The sequence below is a fragment of the Anastrepha obliqua genome, chromosome 2 (genome assembly GCF_027943255.1).
Source record: "Anastrepha obliqua isolate idAnaObli1 chromosome 2, idAnaObli1_1.0, whole genome shotgun sequence".
In the NCBI taxonomy this organism is placed as follows: domain Eukaryota; kingdom Metazoa; phylum Arthropoda; class Insecta; order Diptera; family Tephritidae; genus Anastrepha; species Anastrepha obliqua.
In genome coordinates, this window is record NC_072893.1 from 88,616,194 (window position 1) to 88,640,693 (window position 24,500).

General features: G+C 38.0%; 1 protein-coding gene across 6 annotated transcripts in view; it reads left to right on the forward strand.

Annotated features, from left to right (window-relative positions):
* Window positions 1-24,249, forward strand: part of LOC129237773 (uncharacterized) — a 64,061-nt gene extending 39,812 nt beyond the window's left edge. For all 6 annotated transcript variants that reach the window (XM_054872702.1, XM_054872707.1, XM_054872705.1 and 3 more), the window contains exons 2-6: window positions 20,843-21,091; window positions 21,161-21,287; window positions 21,369-21,512; window positions 21,603-22,931; window positions 23,008-24,249. In XM_054872702.1, the coding sequence (XP_054728677.1) occupies window positions 20,921-21,091; window positions 21,161-21,287; window positions 21,369-21,512; window positions 21,603-22,931; window positions 23,008-23,150 (1,914 nt within the window). In that variant the 5' untranslated portion in view covers window positions 20,843-20,920 and the 3' untranslated portion in view covers window positions 23,151-24,249. The remainder of the gene's footprint in view (window positions 1-20,842; window positions 21,092-21,160; window positions 21,288-21,368; window positions 21,513-21,602; window positions 22,932-23,007) is intronic.
* The last annotated feature ends 251 nt before the right edge of the window (window positions 24,250-24,500 follow it).

The following is a 24,500-nucleotide window of genomic DNA, read 5'->3' on the forward strand; positions in this document are numbered from 1 at the left end:
TGTCTGCTCTTTATTTACATTGCGCTGCGACAGTCAAGTACAGGCAATCAACAGCCGCACCAGCAAAACGAGTTCTGAGTTGGCTGTACGACTTCTTATCACTGGCATTGTGTGCTTTTAGTTTTTTAAAACCGCTCGCTTAAATGTGAAAAAAATGTAACTCAATGTGAAACACAGAAGTTTCTTTTGTTTGCATTGTGCTTTTTTTAACAATTATAAGTTTTTGTGCGCATGCCGATATCAGCTGTTATGAAAGTTTTTAGGTTTCATTTCATTTATATAAATTGATAAGGCAATAAAATTTTATATTAATAACATCTTCTATTGAACAAAAATGTACTTGTTGAGTACGTAGATATTTAGCCATCATATTTTGCCCTATTGGCCGAAAGGCTTTAATCAAAGCGATAGTCAATGGAATAGTCACGTGCCGACTAGTGATGTCTACCACCACAACAAAGGTGCCGTCAGCAATCATTTTGAAAAAGGAAACATTAACATTAATAGTCAGATTGCGAATATCGTAAAACAAATCAATTTGAAAGTTACTTTCACCTTGCCAGCGTTGCAGTAGCAAGTTTTCCTGTTTCTGGAAAGCGCCATGGAGGCATTCAAGTGTTGGCGTGTGACATTGTAGGCGAATCGATATCGAATGGCAAGCAAATGCTGACTAAAATATCAAAAATATTAATTAATTATTTTCTTCTGCAAAAAAATATGAAAGGAATGTGAGCCTATGTAGTTTTTTACGTATTTTAGCAGTTGGTGAAAAAATCTCAATGCAGCTGCAATGCAGATTCGGACCAGATATTTTTTGTAATGACAAGCTTTCAGTGCCACTTTTTGGGAAAATTTATTATATTATATTTTCTTAATAGTTATAACTAATTGAAATGTTTATAATGCTGCCTTACTTTACTTTTTTCTTATTCAAAATGTACAATTTTTTTTTGTTTTGAAGTTTTATAAACCTTTAAGTTTTAGAAAATGAGAATATAAAGAATATTTTAATTTAAATTTAATAAAAAATATTTAAATTGTTTATAAACTAAGGAAATTTCCTTGTTATGTATGATTATTGCACGAGAGTCGGGTAAAACGCCGTGCAAAAATAAAAATCACTTAATTGCTTGGGGTAACCTTCTTTATTTTTCGACATAATCTTCTTTTAGGCTTAAACACTTCATCTAACGCTGTTCTTGTTGTAGTTTGTTGATCCCATCCGAATAATAAGATTTGTTGAAGTCTGAAAAAAATCCTTCGCTTCTGCATAACCTCCACTTCTACAAATTGGGAAACAAATAGTAGTCCGAGGAATTCAAAGCAGCCAAGTCTGGAGAAAAGGGGAGATACGAATTGGAACCCTATTTCCATTAATTTTGCGACCACAACTGCTGGAGCGTGAGCTGGTGTGTTGTCGCGGTAAGAAAGGAAAATCGCTCGACTTCCTCGATTCAAACGAATGCCAAACAAGAAGAAATTTACCGATCTGGCTGAAACTTCGCGAGCATTCTTATATTTTCCCAATAAGTCTTTACCTCTGAGTTTAACTTGTGGTTACATTGAAAATTAACCTATTTCTTAAACTCTCAAAATTTATTTTCAACACACGCCCTGAATAAGAATCTTTCTCAAGAAAAGCGAACAAAAATGTTCTTACCCAACTTTGGTTCTCAATTTAATTTCAAATGTTAGTCTTGCTTTGGTGTCGCTAATAATAACTCGAAACAGTAAAAACTAAATTTGATTTGGAGTTCCTCTTGATTTTTTACTTATTTACAAATACGGGCATATGTATGGAATTAGCGCTTACGCCCTTTATTGGGTATTTGATCGAGGTGCTTCTCCTATTTGTGGTGCATATCGTGATGTTTTTCCACAAAATGGCGAGACCCACAATTTTGTTACACCTCCTCATATAGGTTTCAGTAAACCGCAGGGTTTCAAGGAAATAAAATTACCGATGAAGTGGTTAACTGCGGATCAGCGGTTACCTTACCCGAACAGAAAACTGTCGAGCCTTACTCTAAAACTTGGAAGAAAAGACGTTCGGCTGCTGGCCGTTAGTATTACATCACACAACCCATGAGGTCATCAAACGACCACCATTGATGGTCCGATCTGCCTTTCTTGCTTATAGGAGGCGGGTAGCACTGAGCGGCTGTTTTATATGTTTCCTGCCTTTTATAGAGCAAGGCTACTAATTTGGCTTATGAAGCATGAGAATGAGTAATATTTGAGTACTAGCTACAATCTCTGTCTCTGTCTTTAATCTATCCTATATCTTTCTATTAGTTACTTCTAACCTTTCCCCCCTATCTATCTACACCTTTACTTTCCAGAGCTTTGAAAATACAATGGGCTTTTTAGCCTGAGTGTTTTAGGAGTTACCAATCTCTCGATACTTCTTAGCTCGCCTTTTTCAAATAATAAAAAAAAACAAATAATAATACCGCTGAACGGCAGATGATTTTTTTAAAAAGCTTTTTCATGGCAGAAATATACTCGGAGGTTTGCAAGTGCTAATCGGAGGGCGACCGTTATCTATCATTTGGTATTTCTTCCCCGGGGTCTCGAAAAAAGGAATTGAAAAATAATTAAACTCATTTTAAAGTTGTGTTATTAATTATAAAATATAAAATTTGTTTTTCCTTTTTCACTCCTCTCGGGAGCATAGGGCCTCGACAAGACTTGTCTTGCGTTGGTTTCGTTAGTCTATTTGATTTCTGACAGGGTAGGTGACTCGCCTAGTGCTATCAGTCCTAAGTAGTGGGAATGCCCACCTGTCGTTGCTTAGGAACAACGCCTTCTTACTGCTTGGAGCGCCATCTGTGTGTCAAATTTTTCTGGCAGAAGGATCGCACAGATGTTTGAGGACGTCGCTAAATTTGGTGTGTCTGCGCTAATATCGCGATTGCCCGCTCCCGCTTGCTGGCGCCACTGATGCATTGTGTAACTGTGTGTTTTTCTGTGTTTTTGCTTGTTTTAGCAGCCACAATGCAAATAATGCGCTGACCATTGTGCGGGAGGAAGGATGGGAAGGATAAGTTTTTGGGGTTGACAAATGAGATTTTTGTTTTTTTTTTTTTTGGTTTTGGTTTTTGTTTTTTTTTTAGAAAGAGGGTAAGTAGGTAAATTTGGAAAAGTGCGAGGACCGTGCTTTAGGTAGCATGGTCTATAAAATAGTAATTAGTAATCTGATAATAATAAATTCAGCAAATAAATCATCTGACACGCTATGGCAGGTTTCTGGAGAACTGCCCTTGGTACTGGAAAAATTGTTGGCCTCATTCAGTAAATCGAGGTTACGTCTGCAATCTGTCCCGATTGTAGCTGCTCACCTTGTTTCACTTCATGTCATGTTTTTTTTTGAGGCAGGCATTATCTTTTTATTATTATTTTCAATTTTCAATAAATTTACTATGTTGCATAAGAAAAGTTCAAGGTGGCGCAAAATTAATCACCCCATCGGAAGATTTATAATTTGGCCAAGTGACGTTGTACGTCAAACACATTTGAGGCCCATGAACAAAATAAAGATTCCCATTACTCAAAATCATTTTATTCAGAAAAGAATATTATGAAAAAACAAAATTAGACGATTAGTTTTGCCCCATATTGTATACGAAATTTTGTATATTAAAATTAAAATTTACAAAGTACTTTACTATTCAATTTTCTGACCTTGCTGACTTGTCCCGTACAATTTATTTCTCTTTTCCACTGCTTCACTAGAGGATATGTGCTTTCAAGTCGGAATTATTTATTTTAATTTACTATTTAATTTTCCGACTAGTCTAATACCAGTTCTCAAAGGTATACAAACTAGTTTACTTCTCATCTGCTTCATTCGTACACATACATTTGAACATAACTCAAATTATAAATGTTACCCAACTACCTGAGAGTCCTAAATTTCTCAAAGGTTTTGTAAAAAAAAATATCTAGGCCCTTATTCAGTTGTCATTTTTAACAAATACCTTAAAATTCGATGACAATGATAACATTTATACATACAAACATGCAAGTATTTTTTTTTCCTATGTGTCTCTATGCGAACACCTGTTTTGAATTGTATTCATTGTTTTTAGCGATAAAATTGCCATACAACTATGACTTGCAGAATTTCTGCTAACAAGTTTCTGACGTAGTATCCAAATACAAAAACAACAGCGATGGCAACAGCAGCCCACCATTTTGCTGGAGCGCTAATGTAGTCGTACCGGTAGCTGTCATTAGCTCGACTTCACGATATACACGAGCTTTAAATCACCATTCAAGCGGCGGCCAAGCATCAACACAGCATTAAGTCATTCAAGCAGTTGAACAGTTTATCATGCACATACCTCCATTCGGACACACATACACATGCACACATCCAAATGTATGCAGCTAATCGTTCATTGCCGCGTTGTTCGCAAGTTTTTCACCACAATGTGCGAATAAGTATCGGTCAAAAGATATTCAAATGATCCATCAAAGTGGTTAATTATACGCGCACGCACAAAGTACGCCAACCCAAATGCACATCAATTGTGTGTGTGTGTGTATGTTTACTCGCATTAGCTACAATGATTTGGGGATTAAGTGGCAGCTCTGCGGCGTTTTGACGCTGTTGGAGGCACGTACGTGCGGTCATCAAATATCTACATGGATATGTGAGGATAAGTTTATGTGTGCGTGTGTAGGTGCACAGTTTTCTGCAATTTTTTACATTCTTATAAACTTGTATTCGCACAAGCCACAAATTCCCAACAAAATTGCCATCAAGGTGCATTACAAAAGCCTTAAAGTGCACTTCATTAGTTGCAAGGAATTATGGTTTGGCGCACAGTGGACCGATTTTGAAATAATTCGAAGTAAATTTGTATTATTCACTATCTGTTGGTATGAATTATTTTGAGTAAAAATATTATACTTATAATAATACAAATATTACTAACGGACTAATTAACTGACCGTCCACCATTCGGAAGGGGCCAGGTTGGAATCTCCGTACATGAAACACCAAATAAAAAAAAAGATTTTTCTAATAGCAGTCGCTCCTCGACAGGCAATGGCAATACCCTTCGTCAGTCGAAAGAAAGAAAAAACATACGAGTGAAGTGAAGGTGACATATAAATTCAGTCATATTCCCGGCACCCCACCCAGTCGAGAAAAGTGTTTTTAAACTGAAATATTTTTTTAAATTATCACAGGCCAGTCAAATTATAAATTTAAAGTATTTTTTGACTATCTTTCTTTAATTGAATAAAAGTAATTTCCAAACTAAATGTATGGCCTTTTTAATTGGTTACACTTTGACTGCCGGACCCTGAATATATAAATTTTACTCAATTACTTCCTATCTCCATTCCACTGTCAGTGCTCATACTTGGCACGCTTCGCATCATTGGAGTGCAAAGTTTTAATACAGCAAACTACCATGCGAATTAACTTGCGGCTGGTCTAATCTGGACGGCTTTTGTTGTTGTTATTTTTATTTTCGTTACAGCTACAATGACGAGTTGGTATGTTATTGCGTTTTATTTTTATTTGTATTTGATTTGATTTTATTGCGCTCCGGGACATTTCGGCACATGAATAAATGCATAGGCCTACCACGTCAAGTTGACTGTCTGGCCGCTATCTACCGCCGCCGTCACACTTCACCTGCAGCACTAGCACACTTCGCCAATATACTCGTAGTAGGCAGAATGACAACTACAGCTGGGGATTGGCTGACGCTCACACAAAATGCCTACAAGGCGCACGCATGGATAAAATCCTGCCAATGAATCGCCACAATTCGCACTAAATGAGAGCCCAGCCAGCCAGCAAACCAGCAATGCGGTAAAAGGAGCGCGCGCTGGTAGCTGCATCAATGAGGTCGGGCGCACTGTTGTGATTGCACTATGGGTGCTGCTATTGATGTTCTTATTGTTGTTGTTTTTGTGTACTCTTGGCTGCTAAACGGGTTTCTTTTTGCTGCCTACGAATCACTATAATCCAGTTGTGTGTGGAATATTCGTAATTATTTTGCTAAAATCGGCATACAGCGCGCCGTTTAAAATGACTCTTTGTATGCAGGCTGTTGTAATATACTTCCTATACTAAATATATGCAAATCTAGGTTGGCATTTTTTTACTTGTAAAAATATTTATTCCGCCTCTGCTCGCGACAGTGTTAACGGCTACTTAACTTTCGCACTTTTGCAAGAAAATATGGGGTCTTGCAAGGAAAAGTGATTAAGTCAAGTTATGAGCACAGATGTAGCTTCTTAAGTAACGTATGTGTCTTCTTGCATATGTATTGTATATATATTTATAAATGTACATAAATACTTGGAACTTGTGTTGCTACATTACACACGCCAACAATAATATTTAAATTTAATAATGGACTAGTTTTTGTGGGCACTTCAAAATGAACTTGCCAATGTATTCTCTGATGTACGGGTATCATCAATTTCAAAACTTCCTCTTTTCCTCTGCGGCAAGTACTTGTTTAAGAGAGGGAGTTTTGTTTTAGAACAACACTCTCGTTATTGCATTTGCATTTTAGCGTGAAAATATGTATGTATATACGCATGTCTATACTCGTCTTATTCGATTGTTTCGATAAGCTTCTGCGACACAACAATCATAAATACCTCTAGAATTTAGCCCTCACTCAACCTATGCATGCTTTTTGAAACTTATGGGGCATCGTATGTTTGTATGTTTACAACACTGTGTCTACATTTTAAACAGTCTGAAGGTTTTGGAGAAAACCCGAAGGTTGACGCAACACGTTGTAATTTGATCTGCAGCTTAGTTAATGACATTTATTTCTTGAATTCTGAGCTTCAGTAGGATAGGTATACCCAGCAATAGCAGCGCGACATATTGCAAATCTTTGACTACTTACTTATTTTTATTTCATTTCTTTTTATTTTCTTAAATTAAAATTATATTCGTAGTACAACAAAAACATGCAATTTCAAGTTTGAAAATGTTTGCATAATTTAAAAGGTTTCATCAAGCTTATGAAAGTGGCTTGGCCATACAGTAAATGAATACGTAGGAACCAGTGCTTGTTTGTTCGCAGTGTAGAATTTTTGAAGTGCTTAAAGCAGTGATGGCATTTGCCACCTCTGCAGACGTGACGATATTCGCCCTGATGTTGTTTTGCAGTTAAAAATGTAAAAATTTGGATTTTTTCATGAAAATTACATAATTTAAAAGTCCACAGATAAGACCCGCCAAACAGTCGAATCATGAATGCCTAATTGTTAAGAGCGTCGAGATATTGAAGGTTATTTAGCAAAACTTTTCGCTACAGCAGCAATATTCTGAACAGAATGTGGCCTGCCTAAAAAGCCTAAAGTCCTATTTCTATCATCGACAGAATCAGTTTCTTGACATTTTTTCACTATCCTTTGAATTGTGGACTCATTCGGTTGATTATTTCCACCCAAAAATTACGAATTGTGCGATATGTTCTTCTTAAAGATCGACCAGTTTTTTCAAATCGCTCTAAGGTGAAACATTGTACATCGGTCTACTTGAGAAATGTTAAAGATGACATAAAAAAGGCATTATACAGGAACTATGCACTACTGACATCTAGGCGTTACTTCTAAAATATCCTTTACTACTCCAAGCTTTTATTTTGCGCAGTGCGTAAACCAGGGTTTTTCTAATTTTGCGTTCCAAAATGTCCCATAAGTATTCAGTAATATAATATTTAAATTTGGGTTTTGCGATGGCCTGTTTAATTATGCACCAACATAGTAAAGCAACCAATCCTAAACAATGTGTGCCGCGTGTCTTGGATCGTTATTTTGTTTGAAAGATTCCACCTTGACTAAGCTGCAATTTATCCACCGAAGGTTTCAAATTATGCTACAGTAAAAATTTGTAATTACAACGGGCAATGTTACCCTCAAATAATGCTATTATACCTACTCCAGATACCGCAAGAGCTTCCAAACCATTACGTTGTCGCCACTATGCTTAATATTTCATACTGAATTCTTTGTATTAAAACAGTATTTGCCCCCTCTAAACTTTTGCCCTTCCTCAAAATATGTTCGCCTATAAGAAGAGTGTAAAAAAGTTAATAATAATTTGTGACAGATCTTTAATCTTTCAAGCGGCACATTTTTTTGGAATATCTAACTCAAGAAAACAAAAACAGTTATTTAAGTGATGGAAATCTTTATTTTGAGCCTAATGGAGTGCTACTTGTCTGTTTTTATACTGCAGCTGTCTAGTTCATAAGTGGCAAATATGATCAAAAATTATAAATATTATGATAGAGTGATTAATTTTGCACCGCCTTGTAGAGAAATATGAGTAATGTATTGTAAAAAATAAATTTTATTATGCAAGCTATTCAAATAGATTAAAAAAAAGCCAGAAATTTTAGTTTGGCGAGTTTTAACTTTAATTTCAATATCAAGATCAGTAAGCAATTCAACGCCTTTGAGGTCGTTGTGATATAAGGAAAAAGCGTTTAGTTTTCTTATAGCTAAAATATCCTCTTTAAAAGAAGTTAGCAGGTCGGCAAGCTCATTTTCTTGTTCATCTTCATAAGAGTTTGCAAGCGATTCTTAACAATACTATTTTCTACATCCTCAGGTACATTGAAGATAGTCTTCAGCATCAACTTGGACTTGGTTCTGAGCTAAATTAATAACTTTGGAGAACTGAGCAGCTGCTGATAGTGGAAGCTCATTCTCTATGATCCAATGGCTAAAGCCGATAGGGATGTCGGTTTTCTCATTAACAATTTTGCTGAAACACTTCTTCACTGTCTACTCACATGGTTTATGTAAGAAATAAACAACATTTTAAACAAAATGTCTAACTTCACAGCCGTGAAATTTCACCAGCAACATGCATTTGCTTGCCCTGAAATGTTGCTAGCAACTTTTGAGTGTCGATTGAGATGAAACGTCTAATTTTCTTAGTCTTAGCCATAAATTCTGTGACAAATTTTACAATGCATACAGCCAGAACGAATTCGCAGAAAAAAGTTCTGTTATTTTTAATTTTGTTCGTACACATTGTCTGCTCATAAATTATACTCAGCTTCGTGGCAAATTTTGCTTGTTAGCAATGGAGTGGGAAGCTAAGGAAAATCTCAGTGTGGTAAAAGTGCGAGTGAGATTCACGAGTTGCTGAAAAAACTTAATATTTCGAGAATGTTTGTTTACCGCACGATCAATCGTTTTTCCCAAACGTCTGAAGTGACAGACAGAAAAAGAAGTGCCTGACCTCGCGTGGTTCGAACCAGTGCAGCCATAAAAGCCATTTGAGAAAGAATTCGCAGAAATCCACTCAAAAAGAAAAAAATCATGTCCAGGTAAATGAATGTATCGACCAGATCGATGTCAAGACTAGTTAGAGATGATCTCCACATGAAAGCCTTCCGTCGCCCAACTGGTCATCTTTTAACAACGCGTTTGAAGAAAATTAGACTCGACAGATGCAAGCCGCTTCTTCAGTGGCACACGGTCAACGGCCATTAAAATATTATTTTCACAGATGAGAAAACTGTTTCAGAATTTCTTAATAAACAAAACGACAAAATCTATGCAAAAACTACTAGAGACGCAAAAACTGTTGTTCCACAGGTTCAGCGTGGTCACCATCCAGCCTTAGTAATGTTTTGGCAGTAATGTCTTGTAAAGTCGTTACATCCCTTCATTTCTGTGAAAAGCGGGTTAATATCCGAGCAAAAGTGAACCAGGAGAATGTCTTAAAAGACGTGGTAAGTCAGTACTCACCTCAATGGAAAGCGTTGTATATTCCAGCAAGTTTCCGCTCCAGCCCATAAGGCAAAAATCACTCAGCAGTGGCTAAAAAACAATATTCCTGGGTTCATAGTCGCAGAAGATTGGCCGTCTGGAAGCCCATTTCTGAATCCATGGGACTACAGTTGATTTTCAGAATTGGAGAACATGGACTGTCGAAGACCCCACGGAATTTGGAGAGTCTCAAACAATCTTTGGTTCGAGCAGCGACGTTCATATCCATGGAAACGGTGCGTGCTGCAATAGCTGAATGACCTAATCGTTTGAAAGCTTGTGTAAAAGCAAATGGTGACCGTTACGAATGAAAATTAAAAATTTTGTTTTTTAATATTTACGTGATTAAATAAAGCTAACTTAATTAAAAAAGTATTATAATTTCATATCTATAATGGTCTTAACTTGTAACAGAACTTATGGCAGGACTAAGTATAAGCATCGCCGCAAAAGCAATTGACACATTTTTTATAAGAAAAGTGTTTTTAAATAAATTAATACAAAAAAAATTAAAAAAATATTTACTTACGCTCTTCGCGAAGACGTTTCGCTTAAAAATGCCGTATATTCGGAGTATTTGAACTCCAGCATTTCACGCGGAAACGAACTGTCGGATTTCGTTTAATTTTAAATGGGCATTTACATTTTAAATAGGTGTGGAAAAATGTTGCTGGCGTCTTGCGCGGTGTTTCCACGACGTGAACAGAGTACTACAGGGTTTGATTGAAAAGTAATGAGCCTTCCCGCGCGGAGCGTCTGCCAAGCGATCAACCGAATCGGCAGCTTTTACGTGCGGAGCGATGTTGACTGCACCGCTGTTGCCAGCGAACTGGGACCGGTTTGTAGTGGAAGGGGAAGGTCCAACGATCATTTTCCTCCACCAGCCGATTCGGTTGATCGCTTGGCAGACACTCCGCACGGGAAGGCTCATTACTTTTCAATCAAACCCTGTACTTTGCCGTGAGATACATGCGAACTTTCACGGCAATACAGTGTGTATGGACTTTGGCAGCTATTTCACATTAACCAAATTTATTGATTTCGACATCCGCGAGGAAGAGTTTGTACGGTGTCCGCTTATCAGAAACTACAATGCCTTTGATGGAAGAAAAAAATGTTTATATCATATGAAATTTTATTTTGTCAGTGGGTTTTAAGCCCGAAACCTTCCTGCTAATAGTCACGCATAAGCGCATTCGGCTATGCTACACGTAAGATTAGTAAAGCAACAACAAAAAGAAACAATTTTATACATACATATATTTCTACATTTACTTCAACCTATGTATGCACAGAACTTTTCGCTAAAAACGTGCGCTGGGAACATAAAGTACGGTGCCACCTGAACTTAGACTCCTAACTAGTTTTTTTTATCTATTTTTAAACGAAATGATTTTATTATAGCAATTAGCAGGCTTCATTCTTTATTTTATAATCCATTAAGTGGTAAACGCCTTTCGTGGGTGCGTCACAATATTCGTATGTAAGTTTGATCATGCATTTACGAGTATCCATCCATAGACACATTTACATATACATATATGCACATGCATATGTGTGTACGCCTATAAACAATCAATCTATTTTTATTATCAAAGAATTTTAAGGTGTTGCAATATGTACATACAGCCACACTCCTTTGGCATTTCATTCAATTTCCTCGTCAAATTCATTCACTTGTCTAGCACTTGCGTTGAGAATTGGTCTGCACGTTTGCGGGTACAATGACACCCACGCAACTACACACATGTACCCACAGCCGATCCGTGCGTACTTAGGTATGAAGTTGTACGCACACAAATGCTTGTGTCTCCATCATCTGCAATCGATATCATCGATTCTAAATGGGTTCAATGCGACGATCGCACGAGTGACAATGCATAATTGCATGCCTTTTTCGCTTTTTCGCTTTTTCCCACTTCACTCATAATTCTATGCAGGAATTTTCAACGACATTCGCCCATTAGTTCCACACACGCTCACACATATCGGCATGAATGCGGCCCACTCCTTGAATATTAAACAATCGATGGTTCATGATGACGATCAAAATGATCTCAGTGATTTGTGCAGTGCGCTTCCCGATAAGCTGCCTGTTGTACTTGTAGAGCGGTTGAAGCGTGTGTTCACACCAGCTGCGCTGGATTTTCTATATTCATTTCTTCACTTTGTTTACAGTATTTTTTTATTTTATGAGTATTTAACTTTTTTTCAAACAAGCAAAACATTTCCACTTAGGCATTTGTCCACACTATGCTGTTCTTTGTTGCTGTCGACAATGTTTGTGCCGATGGCTGGCAAAAACGAAAAGAAACTTAAACGTAAGGTATCGGTATACATATGTACGTAAGACTAAGAATCCCGGAGTTCTGGAAGATAGAGATATTTTATATTAGTCCCGAAAATTTCGGGACTAGTTACATTAACACACATTTTTCCATTGAAGGCATGTTTTGGAATAAACTTTTACTGAATGAAAGTTCAAATTGACAAATACACAATTTTCATCATTTTCGCTACATAACTTCTTTGCGAATTCGAGAACATATGAGACTTATTCTTGCGAAGTGGTGTTTTTCGTCGGCAGGTTTTAAATATAGGTATGCAGTCAGTTTAGATCGCATTTAACTTACTTAATTTTGAAAGATTTTCTATTCGTGAACGAGTGAATGAATGAAAATAAGGTTTGCACTTCGGCCTCATGTACTTTTGTGCCCGCTACTCATTACTGCACCTCATCTAAATCGAGTTCTCTTAAAAAACCTCTGATAGAGCCTCGTTGGGCTGAGCGTATGTGCCTTTCTGGCTCATGTACAATAACTTATCTTTTTCCTTCTGCTATAGCATCACCGGGGACAGGCCACAGAATTGACAGGAGTCAGTGAACCATATACCAATCCAGTGCAGATAATTACGCAATCCGTAGTGACCTGTGAGAACGCCCGTGAACATTCTTAGTTTGACCTTAGTAAAGGTTATGGGTTGTCCAAATCTTCTTTGATTATAGGCAATTGAATAGCAAAGTCCTCTCTCAACGAACACTTTGTAAGTCTCTCATCGTATGGTATGGCGCAAAAGCGGGGCTGATGATATCTGCTGCGTCCCTTGGAGTGCTTGAGAGAAAAATTCTGCGGAAGATTTTTGGACCTTTGCACGTTAGCGACGGCGAGTATCACAGGAGATAGAACTATGACCTAAGCATAGGTTATCGGCAAGAGTGAATAAATCCCAAATTCCGGTATCACAAATTGACGCTAACACTAGCATTCTTAATAGTCAACACACTTTCAACTCAATCTTCTTACATCCATATGTGTATATGTATGTGCATAGCTCTTTGGTCGTAGCTTGTCGAAAAATTGTCTATTTCACTTTTTTGTGTTTAATCCACACCGTTAAATATCTCTTTGGTGAAAACAAATTTTTGTCACGTTTCGTTTGTGTGCAATAAGAATACAAGTGGACTCCTCCTCCTCCTCTGACAATTTGCCTTTAATAAGCAGCGAAATGAAAATATTATTCTCCATTTGCGTCTTCTTAAAAACAACAACAACAATAACACAAGGACAAAGTAAAAAAATAATACTCTTTATAATAATAAAAGATCGAGTTGGGCTGTACATAGAAAATATTTTGTGCTGATTCATTGTCAATTTGTTGCACGCGACGTGACATGAAAACGCTTTGCGCATTTCATCCGTCTACAATATATTTTATTTCAAGTTTAAAAATAGGTGCCCCAACACATTCCACAGACGTCTCCCATATGCACAACTCCTTTCTTCACTGACTTCCCTGCTCAACTCGATGGCATACTTGGTTTGCCAAAGTGGCAGACTGTGGCGAAATTTATTTCTTTTTTTGCTGTTGCAGGCGGTCATTTGCAATAAATTTTTAGTCTAAAGACGATCACCGCCGATCAACTGACAACAAAAGTCTACCCATGGCTGCGCGACGATTGCAATGAATTTTATTCATTTTATATGTTGAAGTTGCAATGCTCAATGTGTTCCCGAATAAAATATTAATACAGGGTGATCCAACTGGCATTTCGAGTTTAAATTTAAAGTTAATTTGAGTATAAATAAAATAAGTATGAATAGTTTTCAATGATTTGTTTTCTATTAGGAAGAGTGAGCCTTGATGCCACTAAACAGATAAAATAATTTCATTCCAATAATTTCCTATTATTCCCTAATACTACTACAGTTTTGAAAATGTTAGGAAAATTGAAAAGAAGTCTTGCCGCTGTGTATGCTCACGGTGCGTAAGCTTCCATTAGAGATAAACTTTCAAGTGGCTTCGACTACCCTGTAGAATAAAATAGTTTGCCATAACGGCAGACCAGCGCATTTCAAATATTTGCTAGTACTACTAGAAACTAAGAAGAAGAACTTTGTATTAGCCATGTTGGTCTTTCGAGGTTGCACCTCACACATAATTTTAATGTCTTATTCTCTTTTTGGCGGCCGCCGTAGCCGAATGGGTTGGTGCGTGATTACTATTCGGAATTCACAGAGAGAACGTTGGTTCGAATCTCGGTGAAACACCAAAATTAAGAAAAACATTTTTCTAATAGCGGTCGCCTCTCGGCAGGCAATGGCAAACCTTCGAGTGCATTTCTGCCAAGAAAAAGCTCCTCATAAAAATATCTGCCGTTCGGAGTCGGCTTGAAACTGTAGGTCTCTCCATTTGTGGAACAACATCAAGACGCACACCACAAATAGGAGGAGGAGCTGGGCTAAACATCCAAAAAGGGTGTACGCGCCAATTATATATATATATATATATATTCAAATAAGTTCAATTAGGGCAAGGAACCTTAACTCCGGAAGTAGAGTCATACCATATACCAGGTTGTTCAATACGTTTTACGGTTCGATAAGAGAGGGCTTTGCTACTAGCCTACATTTTTGTTTGTTATGTTGATACAATTCTTCAAATGAACGTAGGTCAATTTTCATTTCAATCTGACAATTCCTGTTTTGATGACAAGCCATTTAGTACCGACGTGTCGCAGTATTTTCTACAATGGAAAAAATCAAGTATCGTTCAGTGACGCAATTTTTAAAGGAAGGTCAAAAGCAAAGGAAATTTATGTACGAATATTTAAAGAATATAAGGACTCTTCGCCAGCAATCAGTACAGTAGAAAGATGGGTTGCTCAATTGAAACGTCGTCGTACAAGCTTTGAAGGCGATTCACGACAAGGACGTCCAAAAACAGCAACAACACCAGAATTCGTAGAAAAAATACGGGAAATCGTATTGAACAATCGTCAAGTGACTGAAAGAGATTTAGTAGAAGCCCTAGGCGACTCATTGGACAGTGTAAGCAATATTTGGACTGAAAAATTGGGTTTCAGGAAGTTGTGTGCACAATGGGTGTCGCATTAGCTAACAATGGAACAAAAACTCAGCACTGAAACGACTTTCTCAGCAACATTTTGAGCGTTTACGAAAGGACAAAGTGGATTTTGTGTGTAGATTCATCACTATGGATGTGACTTGGGTATATCACCATGATCCTAAATCAAAGCAGGAGGTTAAAGAGTGGTGTGAACCTGGCTCTTCAGCTCCGAAGCGAATTCATGACCAGAAATCGGTCCGATTCATGCCTAAAAAGCGTTTTTCATCAAATGATGAGGTCATAACAGCTGTGGAAGCGCATTTTGTAGACCTTCCAGATTCTCAATTCAGGGATGTAATTTATAAATTGGAACTCGTTGGAAGAACCGCAAAACTTATTGAACAACCTAGTATGATGTACTTATGGCTCCAAGTCAAATAATAGCGTTAAAATAGGGCTCTCTGGTTTCAACTTACAAGGCTTCTATTTCCCATTCCCTGCTTCAAGCTGAGTAACGCGTCTTAGGAGTATGCCTTCAAAGGTACGCTGTGTGGGGCGGCAAGTCGGACGGCAAATCATTGTTCATGACCGTGAAAGTAGGTACACAAATTTACTGCCAAGCTGGTGCTACTGCTTTCAACAATTAATAGACATCACAATTCTGAGTAGGGTATCTGGTTACATTGCATACCTGGCTAATGAAGTAGTTCTTCCGCGGTTATTAAAACTGGAAGAATAAGGAAGGCAAAAGGCAAACCAAAGGCTACGTTTCGATCCTTTCAGTAAAGAAGGTCCGCCGCTAGAGTAGTGAATTAATGAAGTACTTGATAAAATTCTGCATAGCAAAATCTGTGTTGTACAGATTTTATACTTTCTAGGATCACCGTACCAGAAACGCGACCTAACTGACAACTCATCAAGTGGCCTTGCAAATTGGAGCTATGCATGAAACTTTCCATCAAGCGCGCTCAGTTTAAGTAGATGCCTTCAGACTACACGAACACAGATTAATGTGATTCACATCGCATCACATATAAACGCCTATTACAACTTCTGTGAATCTTCCCACTACAGACGGTTCAACGTTATCGAAACGACCCGAATTTATATCCGCTCAAGGACTGAGAATCTAATAGCATTTCCAAAATATTTGAGTAGAATGTTTGTGTTGTTAGAACAACAACAATCTCTGCGTCAATTATTTCAAATTGTTTTCTCATCAGTATCTGGAATGTAATCGATTCGTTTGAAGTTCAAATAGTTCCAGCACCTCTGCATGAATTCCCTTTCAAAGGATTATTCTTCCTTAAGGAGTATTCAATCTTGCATTGGCCTCTTATAACCTTGGCAATAGATATTTTATTTTTAATTTTTTTTGTATGTTCTTTGAATAATATAAAATTCACGAAACTTGGAACTTTCAACATGTACACCCAGTTTAAAATTAAGCCACCTGACAAAATAATTATTTCACCTTCTGTCCGCACTGGCTTTGTCAACGAAACTTCGGAATTTGTGGTAACGCTTGCCCATACAAATTTTGACAGCTGTTTTATGAGATAGTAAATTTATGAGCTTTACATGGTTTATGAGGCACTTATGCGTTTAGTTGCAGCAAACAGCTAAGGCGTAATTACACGTTAATGACACTGCTGAGGATATGAATATTTTTTACTTGAGTTCACAACAGAAAAGAGTATTTTATATATTTACATAACTACCGTTACGCCTATTGTTGTAAGGCGTGCGAGCTCAAGCATTGAATTGCAATTCATAAGTTGTTAGTGGAGCGCAACTGTACATTTATTAGTGTATACTGCAATAGATGCCTGACCACAAGTCAAATTAGTTAGAAAAGACAGTAAACAGTCCAACTAAAGAGTTTCAACAAAGATTAAGAACTAATGACGGTGATGATGGTGGCTTAGCATGGAGATGGATTAGACAGCAAACAGAAATATTCCCTCAAATACAAAATCTTAACACCAACAGCGAAATAATCTGGGTAACCAAGCTGTTTCAGATATTGCAAGAAACCGAAAAGGCTGCGTGATGGACTTATGTATATTAGGTGAAGTGTTGTAAAAAGGGGTTAACAATTATTGGTGGTAAAGACAAAATCCATGACAGTATCTCGAAATAAGCGCCGAGGCTGCCAACCATACAAATAAAGCAGCTCGAACGGATGTTTGCTTGATATCATATGGCGATATAAGCACCTAAGCAGTAAAGGAAAGTCCACATTTACAAAACATGTGCTCGTCAGGAGCTGACACAATCGCTACAAAACACGCTATGAGTAAGATGGAAATGGCGGCGCTGCGATCAATCATAGATGTCACCCGCAGCTACCTGGTACGCAATGAAGAAATCATAGAAATATGCGATATGGGGTTGAGTATTTGTGGATTACAAACGGTGACTAAGTTGCGATAATGTTAGCCGCTTTATGCTGCCGATGAAGTTCATCAAATTTTTGATATCAAGGCCTGCTATATCAGCAGGTTTAGCAAAGAAGTGAGAAGCAAGATGCTTAAATCTTAGTTCCTTGGGAGCGAGGCAGCTAAGGAGAAGATGCTGAGGTGATTCCACCTCATCCTCCATACAGCTGATGCAAAAAGTACTTCAAATAATGCCAAATTTCTCGCGGATAGTGCCCCGTGAGGACACCCAGGTTTGAAGGTTGAGATTTTGTCATCCTCAGTATATCCCTCGAACGCCTCCGACCCAAACGTAGCCATACGGATTTCTCGAACTTGCAAGTTTGTATACACTCGCTGTGTTGGTCCATCGTTCGAGGAGTAGAAGGCAGATAGTCAAGGATATCCCGATGCTCTCCTTTCGCGGGCAAGCTACCTCATAGATCCCTTGTCCGGCCGGCACGTCCACTTTGCAGTTTCCCACAATGCCGTTATGACCAGGTATACAGATTAGACTTAGGTCAAAAAATTCGGATGCAATCGGAAGGGAAACCAAGCATTCTCTGTCCAATTTCAAATACACTATAATTGAGTCCAGGGCCCTAATTGCCGCTTGGCTATCGGAGTAAATATTTCTATAATATATTCTAGTAAGCCAAAAAACTACGGAAATCGTGAAGTTAAATCGATATGAGAGCACTCGATCTATTGGCCGAAAACTGTAAATTCGCCAGAATACCTTTTGGGACCATTGGATTGAACCGGGTTCAAGAAGAAGCTATATGTATGGCAGATACAAGGTGGCGCAAAAGTAACCTTGCGATGTTTTTGGCTGTAATTAAAAAAAAAATGAAAAACTGATTATTCTTGTGGATTATTTTTATTTGGTTTTTTAATTTTTTTTTACATCAAGTCGAGAATATGATGTCATGTAAATGGCCGCCGCCACAGTTGATTGCTATTTGAGCCCTTTTTATGGCATTTTCCATCACTTTGGCCAAAACTTTCGGCGATAAGTCCTCACATTCTTGACGGATATTGTCTTTAAGAGCTGCAAGAGTCTGAGGCTTGTTGACATAAACCCGCGACTTCAAAAAGCCCCACAAAAAGAATTCTGGAGCGGTCAAATCAGGGGATCTTGCTGGCCAGTGCAAATCGCCAAAAAGGGAGATTAGGCGCCCAGGAAATGCATCCTTCAGCATATCGGTTGTGGCACATGCAGTGTGTGCCGCTGCACCGTCCTGTTGGAACCACATGTTTTCCAATCCTAATTCAGCAAGTTGCGGCAAAAAGAACTCGTTGATCATTGCTCTGTAGCGCTCACCATTCACAGTAACCGAAAAAAGGTCCGATGACTCCTCCAGCGAAAACAGCACACCATACAGTGGCTTTGAGCGGGTGTAATGGCTCTTCGTGGGTTACACGCGGATTTTCAGTGCCACAGAAGTGTAAATTTTGCTTATTTATTTTTGATGAAAAATCATCTTCCTCTTGGTGGTGATTAAGGATGGCTTGAGCGTATGTTAGACGCGATTGGCGGTCAGCAGCTAACAGCTGATGCACCGTCTGGACTTTGTACGGAAACATCTTCAAATCTTGTACCAAAATTCGCTGTAAAGACCGTCAACTGATACCCATTTGCGTGGCACGTCGTCTGGTCGATATCGAGGGCGCTTCCATGACATCCTCGGCTACAGCAGCAATATTCTCTGCAGAACGACTACTCCGGGGTCTGCCACGCCTGGCAGCATCTCGTGTTGTGCCAGTCTCTTCGAGGCGAGCGGCTAAACGTCGCAGTGTTTCACCAGTAGGCGTTGGACGGCAAGGAAATCTGCGACGAAATTCACGTTGTGCCAAAGTCACCGACCGATTATTGGTCAAATAAATAGTCAGCAATATTCCGCGTTCTGGAGCAGTGTAGCGTAACATTGTTTATTAACGTGTATTTAGCATGTGTTTACTACACAAATGTCAAAACAGAACTGACATTAGGGGCCAATCGCAAAATTTATAGCATTCTCTGATACGAGGATTACTTTAGCGCCACCTGTAACATGAATTGGCGTAAAAGAACCTATTGGACCGAATTGCCGCATCCTGATTAAAAATGGTCACACGGGAGAACAATGGCCGGAAAGTATCGTGATTAAATCGTTTTGAGCTGGGGTTGGAAGATAAAATCAAGCCAAACAGTTGAGATTGCCGGCAATGCGGAGCGTAACATCTATGAAATATGTTTTATTTTGTGTGTTTTTTTGTATCAAAGTGTGCGTAAAAAATCTTTCGTTAATAAAAAATAAATTTAAATAACATAAAATAATACTTCATGAATCAAGAAAAACACACTTTTTTACGTATTTTAATTGTTGTTTTATTATGTATATATTTTCGAAATGGATAATTTTTTGAAATGTTGAATGATGACTAATGTTTTTATTATTACTATTATATAATAGAGGCAATCATGGACAGTACACTTATTATGAATTTCGTATCGTAATTATTCGATGTATCGATAATTGCTGTAATGGGTGTTTCTATTTAGCCGAGTCTTTCTTTAAAGCTTTCGATAGACGTAACTTACAAACCGTCAGTTGGTGGAATTTATTACAAAGGAAATTTATACGCACTCGAAAGCTGTCAAAGTCAAGCATTCATCTCCAATATCTGATGTGTGTCTCGATGTGGTGCCAAAATTTAGGGCACCTACACTTATTTGCCGTATCCGAATTGAAGATCAGTTTTTATTGATTGTAAGATTGTAATTTCCAGCCGTGGGGCGACTAATGTGAGCCCCGCCTGAGTGCATCGTAAAAGCCATTACCTCTGTAGAAGAGAGTGGGATCGAGTACTAAATGTATTGATTCGGGGACGTTTTCAACTCTCACAGTGAAAGATACGTGAAGGAGATAATCTTGATTCAAGCTCTTATAAAATTCAATAAATACATAAATTTAATCTATTGGGCTGCAGTTTGTGTTGTATGTCCGGCGAATAGGTCGAAAATCAAATGGAAGTTGCACGAGATTTTTGTTATGAAAACATTTTGAGCGTTGAATCTCATTTCTAGCTTAAGGGGTGTTCGTTGATTTTTAGTTTCATTTGAATAAAATTGGTGTACCTCTAAAAGCCACCTGTTGCATACGGCGTTTCAACACAAATAGTCGCGTGTTGACTACTTTGCATGCCCCATTCGTTTTCGTGGCATTATAAAATGGTAGTCATAATTGCCGCAATTAAATAGTCATTTAATTAAATATGAAATATTTCTACATAAATATATGTTTTCATTACAGAGCTGCGGTCGTTGACGTTGATCTACAGATAATAAGCTATTTTTAATAATATTACAAAAAACACACACGCACGCCAAGATGACGATCGAAAAAGCTACACTCGCTGAGAAGAATAATATAACAGTGTACCAAGCGACCACAAAGCCGAAGAAACCCAAGCGACGGGATAAAAGCGATTTAGGTCCGAATTTCGTGGCGCCCGATGGCGGTTGGGGCTGGGTGGTTTGCGTAGCAGCTGGACTCAGTAATGTGAGTGATTTTACAATAGAGTTGTTATTTAAAAAAAAACTTATCTGACTCATTGCATACTTTTCGCAGCTCGCCATTTTCCCGCCCTTGCAGCAATTTGGTCTGATCTATAGGCAACGTATGGTAGATTTGGGTTTCACAGCCAAAGAGACCACGACCATTATTAATATCGTAATGAGTATCGCATCTTTAATTGGTAAATATCAAACTACATAATTATATTTTAGGCAGCCATTTTTTTATGAAGAACAACTAACCTTTTTCTTTCGCATTTTAGGCATAGTGAATGGCGCCATGTTTCGACGTTTCTCATTTCGTCAAGTGGCCATTGTCGGCAATATTTTTATTTTCGTCGGTACTTTATTGACAACGTGGTGTGTCACATTTTGGCAATATGTGATATGTCTATCGGTGATTTTTGGTAAATATTTCCTGGCTTTCCAAATCTCTGCAATACACATGACCGTTCGACTTTGGTTACGCATTAACTCAACACTCATTTTTCTTTTAGCTATCGGCATGGGTCTCAGTATGGCCGCTGTCTCGCTAGCAGTGAATACTTATTTCAAAAATAATCGACGACGTGCAACCGGTTTTTCCTGGACTATAACCGGTTTGGGCCCCATTATTTTCCCACACATCACCACGCTTTTACTGATCCATTATGGCGCACAGGGTACCATTCTAATTTATGCTGCCTTTACGCTAAATGCGCTGTTGTGCGCATTGACTTTGCAGCCAGTATTGTGGCACACACCGAAACCGAATAACGCAGCTGAGGAGGAAACGAAAGAGGCCAACAAACAACTAACATCGTTAAACCCTTTACCTGAGAATGAGGAGTATGAGTGTAAATACTGTCAGTATAAGAAACATCACAAACGCAGTATATTCTCTTCACAATATCTCTTCAATGAGGATGATTTGGATACGCCCGGCTATGAAATAACCGAACCGGGTACGCCGATGATGGCACGCGCCAACGATGGTTGGTTTGGTTCGAAAGTGTCACTAGCCGCTGAAATGAACCCGATACGCCTGAGACATAAGGTGATGCGTCAAGCTTCGATCAAAGCACATATTGCCGAAACGGAGCGGGAAGACGATGAGCACGATCAAGCTGAATCGCGCTTGTACAAGCCGAACTATTTCAATCGGGAACGCGAAGATTACGATCGTTACACCAGCAAGGGTAGCATCTACTCGAAATCTGGTGCTGAGGAATTACATTGCACCTGTGCTGAGGAGAAAGCGTTACTGCAAAAAATCTCCGACGAGGAGCTGAAACGCGAACAAGAGAAATTAAAAGCAGAGGAAGAGGCCGAAGAATTGGCCAAAAGCAAAATGAGCTTCAAACAGAAAGTGGTGAAATTCTTTGACTTAGATCTCTTGAGAGATTTCACATTCGTCAATTTGGCTATGGGCATGACTATTATGATGTTTGCCGAAATGAATTTCTCTGTTTTGACGCCGTTCATCTTAAACGAATATGGCTATACCAATGAGGAGATCTCGCTGGCCATGTCAATGCTGGGCGGCATGGATATCTGTGTGCGCTTTTTAGCGCCATTCGCGCTGGAAAAAGTCAAGCTAGACAATCGTGTGTTGTTCGCTTTTGGCATTATTGCCATTGCCATTGGCCGTATGTTTGTCACGATGACAAACTCCTATTACGCTGTTTTGGCATTTTTCTTGCTCATCGGGTTCGGCAAAGGTTTCCGTACCATATTCTCGCCACTCATTATACCATCGTATGTGCCATTGAAACGCTTGCCAGCTGCTTCCGGCTTACAGCTGGTTTTTAACACCATATTCTCTTTGGCCTTCGGACCTGTGCTGGGTGAGTGTGAAGGATTCATGTTTATATTTAAGTATGACTAAAATTTTAATCCTTTTCATAACTCAATCAATTACAGGCACAGTCACCGATGCCACCAGTTACACAATTACCATTCACTTCCTCAATTTACTAACTGCTCTGGCTTTGGTAATCTGGATCAGTGAGTCATTGGTGCGTCGCATATTAGGAAAGAAGGCCAAGAAGACATTAGAGGGCTGACGCTGAAACAAGCTTTTGCGTATTTCTAGGCGTGATTGTCCTTAAAGCTGTTAAATAACTACCCAGTAAATTGTTGTGCCTTAAATTGCGCGTTGAGTTACTGTTCAAAAACCAATGGAGTTATGTGACTGTATGTAGGTATATGTATGTGTGAATATAGAGTAGTATTTTGTACTTCGGTTATTGTACTTGTAATTTCTTCTCACCTGTCTATTGAAGGCACATTTTTGGTAGCACTCTTAGGTACTTACATACATTTTACTTTTAAAAGCATAAGAATTTTAAAAATGAAATATTTTACTTTCTAATACTATAAACTTTAGTATAGCTGTAATGACTACTGAGTCAAAGTTAATAAGCATCATTGCATTTATACCTTTAAATCATTAACTTCTTTGGGTATTCGCAACATTTATTTAAGTCAAGGGCTCCCTAACTGTACGTTTGTTTGAATAGCAACAGGCTTTAGCTAATCTTTTTTAGAAGAGCGACGCAAATGTATAAATACTGACGCAGTCGCAGTTCAAAAAAGTTTGGGAACCGCTATTATACAAGTTATTTGAGTAAAATATTGAGTAAGTTTGTTATAATTTTTTTTTTTTTATTAATAAAAAAAAGATTTTTAGTTGTGCGACTCCTACATTTTATTGCATCATAAATATGACGAGCATCATTTCGGGAATTTATTTAGCATTAAGTGGTAAATTTACTGATTGGTTGGGTCAAAAGTATGTATAAATTTATTTTAACACCAATTCGGAGTTAATTTATAGGCTTATGCACTTCCTACTTATTATGGCTTTCAGGCAAAAGTCGTGAATCCCCTAAAGATTAAATAACAAATCTGTGGAATTTTAATAAAACAACTTAATAGGGTTTAACAGTTGCTTTCAGATCAATAAATTCTGATATTTCAAATAAAAATTTAATATTTTCATGCAATTTTTATCCTTAAGTGTAGAATGTATTAAGTCAATTTAAGTTGTTTTGCAAGAATTTCACAGAATTGCAAGTTGGATAAGGCATTCGTCCTTCTGTGTGTTGTAAACAATTTGAAAAAAATTTTAAAAAATAATTTTTTTATTGTTTAAGAAATATTTACAATAATAAATAGGTATATATTTAATAATTTTTTTTTTTGTATAAACGAAACGAAAATAAATTATTTTTCAAAGTAATTAATATATGTAAGTGTTTTCATTTGGTTTGGTGAATCTCGATCAATTGATGGCAGAATATGCAGCTCCCGAACACTGTGGAATGTTTATTCTCTCTTATTGAGCTTACACTGGATTGTCACGTATGCCCATTTTTTGGTTTTTGGCCGATCTCCTTCTTCAATTTGTGGCC